The sequence below is a fragment of the Falco punctatus genome (assembly GCF_963210335.1).
Source record: "Falco punctatus genome assembly, chromosome: 4".
In the NCBI taxonomy this organism is placed as follows: Eukaryota; Metazoa; Chordata; class Aves; order Falconiformes; family Falconidae; genus Falco; species Falco punctatus.
The window spans coordinates 45,624,155-45,638,137 of record NC_137583.1 but is presented as its reverse complement, the minus strand read 5'-3'; the positions used below and the strand labels follow the sequence as shown (position 1 = coordinate 45,638,137).

Genomic DNA, 13,983 nt, shown 5'->3' with positions numbered 1-13,983 from the left:
CAGATGATGTTTTTATACAAGATACTTGGATTCACTTGTCACGGTCAGAAGATCCAGGGTAAGGAGAGAAAAAAAAAAAAAAAGTCTGCAAAATACAGACTTTGAGAATGAAAAAGTGATGAGATTTGAACAAGGGGGGTGAACAAATTAAGCTGCTTTTTCCCCCCATATAAAAGATGGTGGTTGTTATGGGTGAGGCTGGAATGCAAAGGGGAAAACGGGCTTAGCTGTGAGCTTCATTCCCTGGATTTCTGGATCAAGATGTGTCCCTGTCAGAGAGAGCCTGAGCTGTTAACAGGCTGCTTTGACCTTGTATTCCCTAAGTTTAGCTACTGAGCTTCTCCAGGATGAAGAGGGTCTTGAGTAAAAGCTCACTTCTAGCTCTGATCATGACCTTTGACAGTAAATAACAGACATTCTAAACTCGAGGATTTGGCACTATGCCAGGATGACTGTAAGGAAGTGAATGTCAGCATTTAAATAATTCTCTAATTTAAAACTTCACAAGTAATGGAGTATATAGTTGGTTTGAAGTTCCTTCAAAACCCTTAGCCTAAAGAAGGCTCTATATGTGTTTTCTGCCCTACTCAGAGCCTTGTGATCAGCAGAGCTAATGAAGATTGATTTTTATAAAAGCTTTGTGCTGTGTGGCTAAACATCATGTCCTGCTTGGAACAGTTTTTGGGACTGGGGCAATTTAGTTCCTGGGTGGATTCTGTGGTGTGCAGCAGAATTGTTGAGCTCCACCTGCAAGGTGTGAAAAGGATGCTTTTTCTAGCTATCTACTTTGATGAAATTTCCCTTGTAATAGCTTTGAGCTCTGTTGTTGCTCTGTCAGATTTGGCTAAAAGTAGTCACTAGAAGTGAACAAACTTCATTAGGTGAAATTAATTAACAAAAACTGAAAATGAATTGCATGTTGGCAGCTATTAGGGACAGAGAATACAACCGAAAGTGCTGCTTTGCCTCTGGGGCAGGATGTCATCTGGGGTACTGTGGGTAGTCTTAGTCCTTCTTGAAAAAGTAGTACAGAGTAATACAGAGAAGACTAACGAAGGCAATTAAGAGTATGAAAGAGGTCCTGCATGAAGAAAGTTCAAAATAAAACTTCTCCTGGGAAACGAGATACCTGTCTCAAGAGAAGGGGAAGTTACCATAGATATCTGTAAAAGCATAGATGGCAGAGAAAAGGTAAATGAGGAGTGATTGTTTATTATTTTTCAGAAGTAGGGACAGTGAATGTCCAGTGGTAGACTCGGAAGAAACAAAGTAAGGTTGTTCTTCAGTGATCCACAGCTAAAGTCCTTGCCCCATAAATTCAAAAAGCAGGGGCAAGTTCCTGCCTGAAAAATCCACTGAGAGACAGTAAGCATCAAAATACTGTCTCTGGTTTGGGAAGTCCCTGAATTGTAAATGGCCAGCTGAGACATAATACCCGTGGAATATTTTATTGACCTTGGTCTCCCGTTAGACCAGGACATGAACTAGGTAGCCTTTGCTCTGACCCAGTGTGATTGTTCTTACAACAAACAGGCAGAGACCATGATCACATGAACCTGGTTTTTGGCAAGTGGAAGGCTGCTTGTGTGATGCAAGCGTTAATAGACTTTTATTTTTAATAGCGTAAGCAAATTCCATAGGAATAGGACTGAAATAGATTTTCCTGGTCCTTAGGCCATTTCCTTAATGTTAAGCAATTCTCACCATAAACTTACCAGATTGCCATTTAAAATTATTTAAGATTAAATAGCTTCTATTTTTTACCAAAAGGGTATTTGAAGGGTATCTAACTCAATCCAAGTGACTTGTATAAAACTTGCTTTCCAGCTGGAGAACGCCAAACTGTCCTCTGACCAAAATGACAAAGCTGCTGGTGCAGCTCGAGAGGAGTTGAAGGAGGCTCGCATGAGAATAGAAGCTCTCAACTACCAGCTCTCTGGCCTTCAGAAACAGGTAAAGGGACTAAATTCGCTTTCATCTCTAATACAGAGCACTGTATTGTTTGGATTTATTAACATTTCTGTTCCTTCACGTTTTCTGGATTTTACAGAGAGAAATCTTTATGTTCATTGGGGAGGGAGATGAATTTTTAACTTTCTTACTGTACCCACGTAGATGCCAACTGGGTTTTCCATTGTGCTGTCTACCTAGGCTAGTGCTGCAGAAGATCGCATTCACGAATTGGAGGAAATGATGGCTGGTGAGCGGGAAAAGTTTAGGAAGATGCTAGATGCAAAGGAGAGGGAAATGACAGATATGAGGGACCAGATGCAGCAGCAGCTTACAGAGTACCAAGAACTGCTTGATGTTAAATTAGCACTGGACATGGAGATCAGTGCTTACCGAAAACTCCTGGAAGGAGAAGAGGAAAGGTATGTACAGATTCCACATTCTTTTCTTACAAATAGCAGGTGTTATTTTAATTTCTAAGGCTTGGGTTTTTTTTACCAGTTCAGCAGAAATTTTCAGATTTTTGTTTCACTGAAGTCATACTGGCTTCACACCACAGTGTGCTGTATGAACACTTACAAGTGAACAGTCTTTAGTTATATTTTGGTTTTTATAATGACCCCTGAGTACAGCGGAATGTATCATTCTGTGTTTGACATTCACCTCTTCTTTTTATTTAATTGCTTATACTTCTGTGCTGTCCTGGTTTTAAGCGCTGTGGCCCAAGAATAGTATGTTTAGTAGTAGATACACTGGAGGGAAGGGTTACATGATCTGTGTTGTGCTCGTTAGTATGGCTTTCCATGTCACATAATCGTACTACCAGAAAATTCCTCAGGGATGGATAGCTTCCAGCCCCCCTTACATGGGGTCCTCATGGCACACAGTGAGGCCACTGCCAGCCTCGGGGTGTATTGCAGTTTGGTTACGGAGTATATGATAGCATTATTGCTTTGTGTGTGGTTCCCTGGATGAGTTAATTAGAACGCTTGCTTCTTTGTGTGAAGGTTGAAGCTCTCTCCGAGTCCCTCCTCCCGTGTTACCGTCTCTCGGGCTACCTCCAGCAGCAGCAGTAGCAGTACTTCACTTGTGCGCTCTTCCCGAGGCAAGAGAAAACGCATCGAAGCAGAGGAGCTCTCAGGCAGTGGAACAAGTGGAATTGGCACTGGAAGTATTAGTGGCAGCAGTAGTAGCAGTAGCTTCCAGATGTCCCAGCAAGCTTCGGCTACAGGAAGTATCAGCATAGAAGAGATAGACCTGGAGGGCAAATATGTTCAACTGAAGAACAATTCTGATAAGGTGAGTGTCAATAGAACTCCTGGAAAACCAGGAGGAGGAGCTAAATGGAACTGTTACACAGGGGTTGTAGCACAAGTAGGTGGAGTTACTTGGAGAGCTGGAGCAAGGTCTAGAGGTGCAGCGTCCTGCAATAATTAACAAGGGCGTTTGAAAGTTGAACGTTACACCGTGCTAGCATGAGTGTAATGTTTGCTGCAAGAAGAGAATACAGTTTGTGTCCCAAATATCTAAACACGTGTGCTGGTACCTTGGTCGTGTAAATAGTGTTGCTGGCTCTAGCAGAACTTTTTTGTGCAAAATGTGCATCTTTTTAGATTTTGCCAAATGACCTTAGAGGATTTACACTTTAGTAGAGGGTACAGAAAAATACTTTCAAGTTAGAATGCAGATGTCTTAACAACCATGTAAATAAACTTATAGTCACATTATTTTAGTAACACAGAGACCTAGAGAAACCTCCAATGCCTATTTGCTCTGTTTTGCTCACCCTAAATAACCTTATGACTCTTTCCATTAGGATCAGTCTTTGGGTAATTGGAGACTGAAAAGACAAATCGGAGATGGAGAAGAAATTGCTTACAAATTTACTCCTAAATACGTCCTCAGAGCTGGGCAGACTGTAACAGTAAGTTATAATTACAGTGTGTCAACAACATAATCTTTTGTTGATGCTGTGACAGTTGTAAATCTGATATTTGGTACAGCCTGATTTGATGTATAACTTCTGGTTTCATGGATCTCACTGTAGAGGAGCAGAGTTTCAGTCATAGAAATGCGGAACAGAAATCAAATTTCTTTATTAGCACTTCAGTATTTAAGACCACTTTGGGCACAGAGAAAGTTGAAGAAAAAGGTATTTTGGGGGGTGGGTCAAAAGGACTTTGTTTTCAAACACCTTTGCACAGGTTTGCAGCACTCATCCTGCTCAACCTCTTAATGAAAAAAGAAACATTTCAGAGCATTTACTCATTCGTTCAGTCCACTTAGTGGACGTTAAGTTTAAGATTAGACATTCTCAGCCTTGGCTGTAGTTGAACAGCTGCTTTTCTACAGTTTTGTATTTTATTTTCAGTCTGCAACAGATGTTCTTTCAGAAGAAAAAAAAGGCTTTCTTTTAATCAGTTCTAGCTATTTCTGCTTAAGTAGCAATTGCTCAGATACATATAAAATATTAAATCGATACACTATAAGCTGCATTTTATGTCTTGGCTCTGTACAGTCATTGAGATGGTGGTAGGACAAATTTGTATATTCAGAAAAAAGTGATGACTTCAATATAACATAATTTTTTTACTCTTTTTAAGAAAAATGGCAAATGTGGGGATTTTTTGTAGACTGAGAATAATATCTTAATACAAGTAACGGTGTAGGTAAAAGCAGGGTAAAACTGCCATTGGAGTTCAGAAACAAAACCAGTTTGCAGGGAGGAGTAGGAGAATTTGGGGGTATATTCAAAAATGTATTCAAAAATAAAATGTGCATAAACAGCTAATTACAGAATGTCTTTCTGTCTAGATTTGGGGTGCAGATGCAGGTGTATCTCACAGCCCCCCTTCTGTTCTCGTGTGGAAGAATCAAGGCAGCTGGGGCACCGGAGGAAATATCCGTACATACCTCGTAAACTCAGAAGGAGAGGTAGGCTGGGGCTGTGGGAAAAGGCTGCGGGCTGGGTTATCCCCCAAAGTCTTTCATTAGGGGGATGACATCAATGACAAAATCCTGATTTTAAGATCTCCCCTATTGTCTTCTAAAGTAAATCAGTTTCTGATCCTGTAATAATTAAATATCTTGTGAGTATCTGAGATTTTTGGGAAATTTTGGAAAACTGTGACCATCATCCTGATTACATCCATAGACTTTTTTTCTCCTATTTTAGAAAAACACCCTGCTAGTAGAGACTTCGTTTGGAATTTGAGTATGTGTTTTTAGAAGCGACAAATAAAATAGGTGTTGCTGGCAATTCAAAGTTGCATTATATAGTACCTACAACATTCTGGGGTGCAGTGTAAATACTTTAACATAGGAAGACAGCTGTCCTTCCAATGTTGGCAGTATATCAGAAGTTTTCATTTGCCACAGGTTCCTGTTCATTCTGCATTGTCCTACATCTGCCCAGAATGGATTTATTTTATTTTTTTTTTTAATAAAACCACCCCTGCAGAAGACTCCTGCAAGGGAGTATTGTGCTTTGGCTGTTACTCATAAATGTGCCATTATCCCAGCCATCTGATAGAAACAGGAAAGTGAAGCAGACCACAGGTGTGTCTGGTTTCATGCTGCTTTTCTTGCTGGCAATTGTGTGGAAGCACTTTCTGCAGGAGCAGCAGCACAGGACAAGGTAGGAGGGAGGGTCGTTTGTGCAAATAGGAAGCTAACCGGCTTAGTATTCAAACAGAATTGGTTACACTAGTATCTGAAAAAAGTTCAAATCCATGTCTCTTCCCACTGTGGATACCTTCAGTACCCCTGCTTAAAGTGTATGTTTAGGACAACTTCCACAAGTAGAAATTTGCATATATGATCTCAAGGGCACAGGAGTACAGAAGAATTTCTTTTACTACTAAGAAGTGTTAAAAGTAATCCAGTAGTAAAGGAAGCTTCTTGGGGCTTTAGAATTCCTTTTCATGCCTGATTTGGAAGACTGTCCTGATAATTGAGATAAGTAATTGATATAGAATATTTAGTAGAAATTAGGAATATTCTTAACGCTGTGTAATCATACTGAGAAACTTTAGTTTCTTGCATTCCAGTAGGTGTCTATACAAGACTTCAGCTTATATAAAATTGACTAACGGCCACCTGTAAATGGCTGCTTCCTCTCAAATCCTTAGGTAATGAAAGAAAATTCCTGAAGCTAAATTACATTACATGCCTTTTAGTGGATAGAACTGTTGTGGTTTGCAGGATATTACTAGTATTTGCTCGTATAGCTAATATTAAATCTAGGGCACGTTGCTTTAGACCCTCCAAAATTTAATAGGGGTATTATATTGATGGTATAGCAAAAATTTAAGAGATAGATAGAGACTACTGGCCATTTCCTTGTTTGTTATTTTGTATAGGAAGTTGCAGTGAGAAGTGTTACTAAATCAGTAGTTGTGCGAGAGAATGAAGAGGAAGAGGATGAAGCAGAGTTTGGAGAGGAAGACCTTTTCAACCAACAGGTAATAAGATGCGGACCAGATGTTTAACTTGTGCCTCACTGGCTGGATTAACCAGGTGCAAGATTTAGGGGGGTGCCTTCAACTTCTGCCAGCTCTGAGCTTCGTGGTCCATTTTTCCAGTGGATGCTTGCAGGGGACGATGGCAGAATGGCTTGCAACCCTGCAGCATTACTGCAGTGCACAGAGAAGAGCACAAAGTGAGCAATTCCTCCAGGCATTGCTGCTTGAATCGATAGTGTTAGAGCTCAGGCAGTGGCTAATGTCGGGTCAGGATGCCAGGTTTTCTATGGAAGTATGCGACAGATCACGCATTTACAGCACTGCAATGGCATAGACTGTTTTTAGGGTTAGTAAGATTTGTTTTAGCAGTGAGTGTTACTCCCATTCCAGTATTTCCTTCTCTGTAAAAACCAAACAAACAAAAAAAGTGTGTGGCATTCTTGCTGTAAGCAGAATATAACCACCGGGAAATATAACCACTAAAAACCAGGCAAGCGGGAGTGCTGCTGCTGCAAGCTTCAGCTTACTGGTTTATTTTCTGATAGTATATACCTGCTACATCTGAAATAAACTTGTTTTTTCTTAATAATACCACCTGTATGTTTTCATAACCCTTAGTTAAGTACTGGGAAATAACTGACCAGCAGTTGGCAGAGTGAAAAGGAGAAAGTTACATCATACAGGTGATACTAGAAAATATTGTAAGTTTATTTCAAACTCCAGTCATTCTTCTGATCGGTGATGGAGACGAACCGCATCAACCCATCATAGAAAACCACAACCAGAGTAGCAGGTCTTAATCCTGGCAGTAGCCTGTGACATGTGTGCAATGCTTTCTCTACAGTTGTGATGTTCCCTGAATATCACTAAACTACCAAAAAAATGCATTTAACAATTGAGTTGATAACCGGAGTCTAGATTTACAGTATGAAAAGCTAGCAAGAACTGAGTTCAACTGTGTCTGTCTTATTTTAGGGGGATCCCAGAACAACCTCTAGAGGATGCTCAGTGATGTGAAGAAAGAAAAAAGAAACTATTATTTGCCTTTTTTTCATTTATTTCCTTTTATTTTTGCTATTTTTTTCCCTCCAGAGCCACTGAAAACTATTTTTATATGCATCATCTGATTTCTTTGAAGTTTACTCCTTGGTACATTTTTATAAAAAAAAATCAAAAAAAAAACCTTTACTGAACAAAACTGTCAGAATTTTTAATAGATTTATTTTTCCCTCTTTGTTGAAACACTATATTGGAATACAATATTTTTCCCCATACAGAGTTTAAAGTCTTATGTACAAACCTGCAGCAGAAAAGAAATTTTTAGCTAAAATGGGATGAGACTCCTTGAGTGTATGGTAAACTTAAAATTGCATATATAACCAGTATAATTTAAAAAAAAAAAAAAAAGTTAAGAAAGTGTGTTCATCTGCAGGGCTCCAGGAGAGATTCACAGTAGTGTCTCCTCCTTATTTTAAGAAATAGCAGGGTCTTGCCTGGTATCCTCAGCAGTGCCCAGCTTAGGAAATTAGACCCCAAGTTAATTAAAATGCTATTCCACCAGTGGAAGTAACAAAGGGAAGCTGCCGATTCGACATTCTTGGCTCATGACCGTGGCACCTTGTCCTGCTCTGAGGTTTGACAGCCTAGTAGTAAAAACATCTGTCAACACCTTAGCTCCATATCCTTATTTCAGAAGGAGGAGAACGATGGGTTCTGCTTCCTGAATATATACACCATCTGAAGGTATGGAAGTGTCAAAACCAGAGTTTTAACTGTTTTTATGAAAGCTTGTTAGATCACGGATGCAAGTTGTGATGTACGGTATGTAGGATGTTAAGCATCATGATTTAATGCTTTTGACATACTCGGCATTAAACAATAAGATTTTAGAAGCTAAAAATGTTTTTACTTTTGGCAGTGATAAATATTGGGGATTTTAAAGGTTATCCTGTGTAAATGTTGACTTTTTTTAATCGGAGCTAGATGCAGCTTGTTCATACTTCTTGTATTCAAAGGGTTACTGTCAGATATCTTAAGGAGCAGTATTTGCAAAATAGTACAGAAATAGTGTAATGACTTAAAAAAAAATAATTAAAAGGAACTGCTGTTGTTCAGGACATAAGCATAGCCTTGCAGTGCTCAAAGTCAAGTCTTAGGGAGTGAAGGGAGAATAATGCTTTTTATAAAAACCTGTTTTGTATGAGTAGTAGGTGATTTTTATTTCAGTATGATGCATTTTGTATCTGACAGTGTCCCTTTAGCTTAAGGTTTCTTCTGCTGCGTTTCTGTGGAGATAACTCTGACTCTCCTCGTAAGTGTTAGTATTTATACAGTGGTGCATCTTTAAGCACTAGGAAAAATACCTGACTGCTCCAAAGAATGTACTGACTACTGTACAAGCAGATGTTTTTTTTCCACTAGTTACTAGTTTGGATACGAAATTTGGATACCATTTTATGCCAGCATAGAATCCTGTTTTTACCTGCACTCTTGAACTCTGATCTTGTCATTTGAATAGTATAGACTCATCAAACAAGCTACAAGGTTTGGATGTTTTCGGTGGCTTTTGGACATTATGTTCTCTGAACAGTATTGTGACTGACAGATATAACCTAGAAAGTCAGTTTAGTGGCTTTGACTGATGGCTTTGTAATGCAAGCAGGGTGGGAACAAAAGGGGTTTTTTAAGCTTATGGATTTATTTTGCCATTTAAAAATAAATCAAAGATGCTACTTTTCTCTATTTGAGTGGGACGACTGAATTACTGAAGTTAAACTAATAGAAATTTAGAATTCTGTTTTTAATTCATTATCAGAAGATCCATTATAAAAAAGCAGTATGAAGATTTGGCTGTTTGGACTAATGGGATAACTTTATTGATGTACTTGGCCGTTTTTTCTAATGTAATTTTCCCACTCTGCTTGAGTAGAAGGTTAAATATGTAGTAAATCATGTCTATCTCTCTGTAAAATGTATCTAGTGAAATTATGTTTCTCAGACATACTGTTATCAATTACCTTTTCTTAAATTTGTTGCTAGGCAAATTAATGCAATCAATGTAAAAGTATTTTTGCAGTGCACCTTCCAACCACTGGACAGCATTTCCCTTTCTGACCCACAGCTTCTACAATAGACTTACATAATGTTTGAGGGCTATTTGCTTTTTTTTCCTAAAGATCTGTATTTATTTTTTTTATATTGGCCAGTTTACAGATTGCTTATTCTTCTTTTAAGATTGTCCTGTACATTCAAGACTGTTCTGTGATCTTAAATACTAAAGCAGTAAGTGTAGTTAGTGGTTTTTGTGATTTTTTTTTTTTCTTTTTTTTTTTTTTTCCTGTGAAGAATGGGCTAGGAAAGGCAGCTCAAATAAGGAAAAACCCCTTGCTACCTGAGCCATAGTTTTTTTAACAGCTACTGTATGGGGAGTGTGTCTTCTTGTAGCCTTAAGGACTGGTGCTTGTGGATCTTTTGTGGTGAGCACTGTGCCCTTCAGTAACAGTCTGCAGAATTTGTCCTTAGATTTGGAACTGTGTCTTTCACCTTTGGAAACAGTTTAGTTTCTTCTTCAGTACCATGTTTAGGTATATACAGGTGTTCCTGTTAAAGCAGTGACTGACACTGTGGGAAAAGCTGAATGCCAGCAGTCTAAATATGGGTGATGGTGTCACCACAGTGCTCTCTAAAAGGCTACTAAAAATAATTCCTAGCTGTAAATTACAAGACACACAAAAACTACTGTATTCCATGTACTTTTGTTTGTGTGGGCGTTCTTCTCTAGATGCCATCCTTTCCTCTTGCTTTTGATGCTGAGCTGCAGCGTAACAAACTATCCCTTTAGAGCTGGTGCTCCCTATGGGGAGCTTTTTGGCTTTACCAACCCAAAAAGCATTGTTTCTTTTTTCCTGTCTTTCAAGGATTAGGGTTTTTGTCATCTTCATGATAATTAAAGCTTTTTGTTCAAATAAAATCCAGTGTCCCCTTGCCCTCTTTTCCCATTTCATCATCCTGTATGTGAACCGCTCTTGAAGAATTTGGAGGATAGTCAGCTTTTCTACTCCAGTGTCTGATACTGATGTAGAGCTTGAAGGAGAAATAGTTGACTTGTCGGGGGAAAAATTATTGTAAGGCTTCTCTGATTAGGGAAATTAACCAGTATAACTTTTATCAGAGTAGTTAGGTGAGTGTAACTACCCATATGGATTTTCTTATTCCAGAAAAATAAGCAAACAACTTCATTCTGGATGGGGGAGGGGGGAAATCTGAAACTATTCTCGGTGGTTAAGAGCAGAAAGGAATAGCAGTGTAACTGCAGCATAATAGTTAAGTTGGCCTTTTCACTGTGTAGATCGTAACAGAGTATCATATAAAATATGATAAATGCATACTACCTACTCGGAAGTTTGTACCGTATGCAAATGCTTGTGTCAGAACAAGTCCCTCCATCTGCAGAACCATCGGCGATGTGGTGTCCCACAGAGTGAGACAGGGTTACAGAGAACCTCTGACGTTTCATGCCACTTCTTTCTCCTTTGCTTCTATACTTGTTAATTAGCTGTTGTGTTGCAGTGACTTATTCTAAGTGGTAAAGTGGCTGTGATTCCTTTGCTGTGCAGCTTTATTTCCCAGTGTGTCTACTTAGGCTAGTTGGGGCCTGTAGCTCTGCCCTGACAAAACCAATAGTTTACACTGATGCACTGATCACTTGGCTTCAGCACCGTTTCTATTCATTAAATTGGAGTTTGCTGGCAGAGTTTGTGTTTGTAGCAGGAACCAAAAGTCTCAGGAAGAAAACAAAACATCTGCTTCCCATGACCTGTAGCGTAAAAGCCAGACAGGCAGCTTACACAAGTCATGAGAACTGTATTGCAGCACGAAGCAGACTGTACTGTGAAAGGAGATCACTTCGTGTGCATGTTTGTCCTTGAGCAACAGGACACCTCACGTTCCGTTCAGGGATCTTACTGCGTTTTATACGCCTGTTTTCTTTTTAATGCTCATCCTGTATAAAGGCCCTTTAACTGCAACCTGGACAGAGGTTAGTTAGAAGAGGCATTTAGAAATCCTCTCTACACCCCAGAACATTTGAGAATCTGTTTCTTTTGTGTGCATCAGAAAGAATTCCATGCTGTATGAAAACATGCATGCTATATGTTTTCCATCTCTTGTAGCCACTTCTCTTACTTCCTCACTGTTAAGCCATTCTCCTTCTTCTTTCTGTACCTTCTTTTGAAAGTCTTACTTCTAAACAAAGGCATATCCATATTTGATACTGGATTTTATTGCCACTGTTGGGTCCAAACCCTGTGTGAGCAGGAGACAAAGCCTTGTTGTAAACCAGTGAGTGGAAAGTGAGATAGTGATTGCATTTTTCAAAGCACTGTTTTAGCTGATTGTCAAGACAAATTATGTTGGGAGAGTTTCTTTTCTCATTTAAAATGGCCTGGGAAACAGAATTTTTATTTGCCCTTCAATATGCTTAGCTTTAAACCAGTTTAAAATAATTGAAAAGTGTTTTGTTTTTGTTTTTGTTTTTTTTTTTAAATACAAGACCATATTTACATGCAATTATTTGTTAGCATAATGCCTTTCTTGAAATGCTAAGGTCTAGAGAGTGAAAAGGTTGCTTAATATTGAAAGACTCCGTTGAGAATAGCACGAGCAGTGACTCGACTTGGAGTTCAGGTAAATGTGTTGTATTGAACCTCCAAATTTTCTAGTTAGCTTTTAATGAAGTGATGATTTTGTGTTAAGGTAGATGTTATTGTGTATTCCAGCTACCCAAGTCATCGTTACACTAAAATTAAATGCAGTGAGCTATGATAAACAAGTTTAAGCCAGAATGCTTTCCATTTGGGCACAAAATACAGTTGAACTCTATTTTCATAACTGATGCCTTGTGACTTGAATTGTGATTTTCTGTTTTGTTTTAACACAATCTGTATTTAGGTAGCTCTGTTTCTAGGTCACTGGTCAGTTTAACTGACTACCTACCTCCAGTCAGCTGCTGCAGATGAGGTTTTGGAAGGTTCAAGTTTTTAAAACATGGAGTTGTGGAAAAGGCTGCAAATTGAAATACAAAGACAAAATGATGAAAATGTTCAAATGGGACTTACGAAAACTATGTAATGAATCTAGACTTTATCATTTCAAAGTGGGTTTGTTTTTTTCTTTTTAGAATATGCATGCCAAACGTCTTGTCTTTTTCAATGATTTGTAATATACATTTTATGACTGGAAACTTTTTGTACAACACACTCGAATAAATGTTTTGCATTTTCTTTTGTTTCCTTCTTTCATTTAACCCACACAGAGGCCACGCAGGCTGTTTTGAAGTGATTCATCCCAGGGGACTTCCCTGTGTGTAGATAGGGCACCATGCCCTGTACACACTCTGAAAAGATCAGCTGAATTGGTGGGTGCTCCAGGAGCAAATGGATGCTTTAAGCTGCATGCGGGTGCTCAGGGCAAGCGCTGTCCTCTGATCAAATAGCACTGCTCCCAACGAAAGCAGAGGGAAGAACTGCAGTCGCTGGAGCAGATGAATGCCCCCTTCCTTTCCTGTCACCTCACTGACCTCCACAGCCCCTGAAGGAGGTCAGCTGAAGCGCTCAGCACCTCCGCAGTGCTGTAGGGGCAGTTTCCATTTAGCCTACCTGATCCTGGAGAGCAAGAGCAGCCACCGAGCCCAGCAGCGATGGGTGCTCAGCAGCCAGGAGGGCAGAAGCATTGCTGTGAGCTGCTGCCTTCAGCCCTAGCCTAACTCTGCTGCCTGTCCGCTGCTTTTCACTAGGCTGTACTCACCGTAAAATCGTACCACAGGCAACTACCCTGTCTTTAGCACTAGCTGGTAATTCTGTGAGCTGCAGGAACGGCTGCTTTTTCAAGAGGGCAGACCCACGGTGAGGACTCTATGCCGTACCGTACCCCGAGAGCTGGCTGTGCTGGTGTGGGGGAGCACGGTGCTGGCTCTGCTCAGCGCCCCGGCTCGAAGCAGCGATCTGTCCGCATGTTCCTCTGGGAAATGCCCCACAGACGTGTGGCTCCTGCTCGCTTCCACCCGGCCCCACAGCACGCTTACACTAATGGAGGATGTACCACCGTGGAATTAACGCAGGCGTTAAGGGTCTCAGCCTCTTACCTGAGTCATCCAGAGCAGAGGGAACCATCCTCGAAGGCCAGAAGCATGGATTCCCGGGGGGGCTCAGGGGGGAGCCCGCTCCCCATGCCCGTAGGGCTGCGGCCCTGCAGCGCTTCCCAGGGGCCAGGCCGGTGCCAGGGCCGGGTGCTGTGGGCAGCGCTCCGGGACCTGCTGTGCCTCACCCGCCACGCCGCGGCTGCGGCCCGGGGCAGCGCGGGGGCCAGGGCCGGCGGCGGCACCGACACCGGGCCCCGGGGCCGCCTCAGGCGGAGGGGCCGCCCCCTGCCCGCCCTACGCTGGGCGCGGCGGGTAGCAGTCACGTCCGCCCGGGCCCGGGCCCGGGCCCCGGCCCCGCTGAGGTGGCCCAGCCTCCCCGCCCGCCCCCGTCCCCGCTGAAGAGGCCACCCCCCGCCCCCGGTGCCTGAGGCG

At 41.1% G+C, this 13,983-nt stretch overlaps 1 protein-coding gene and 1 long non-coding RNA gene across 2 annotated transcripts in view; one reads left to right on the top strand and one right to left on the bottom strand.

Annotated features, from left to right (window-relative positions):
* Positions 1-12,694, top strand: part of LMNB2 (lamin B2) — a 32,916-nt gene extending 20,222 nt beyond the window's left edge. The window contains exons 6-12 of the mRNA XM_080382658.1: positions 1,828-1,953; positions 2,152-2,372; positions 2,958-3,249; positions 3,767-3,874; positions 4,765-4,884; positions 6,312-6,413; positions 7,389-12,694. Coding sequence (XP_080238784.1) covers positions 1,828-1,953; positions 2,152-2,372; positions 2,958-3,249; positions 3,767-3,874; positions 4,765-4,884; positions 6,312-6,413; positions 7,389-7,430 — 1,011 coding nt within the window. The 3' untranslated portion in view covers positions 7,431-12,694. The remainder of the gene's footprint in view (positions 1-1,827; positions 1,954-2,151; positions 2,373-2,957; positions 3,250-3,766; positions 3,875-4,764; positions 4,885-6,311; positions 6,414-7,388) is intronic.
* LOC308061942 lies at positions 2,592-13,926 on the bottom strand. The gene is made up of 2 exons (XR_013927393.1): positions 13,555-13,926; positions 2,592-3,207 (listed from the first exon to the last, which is right to left on the bottom strand). It is a non-coding gene; the product is annotated as an uncharacterized lncRNA (long non-coding RNA).
* Positions 13,927-13,983: the final 57 nt, after the last annotated feature.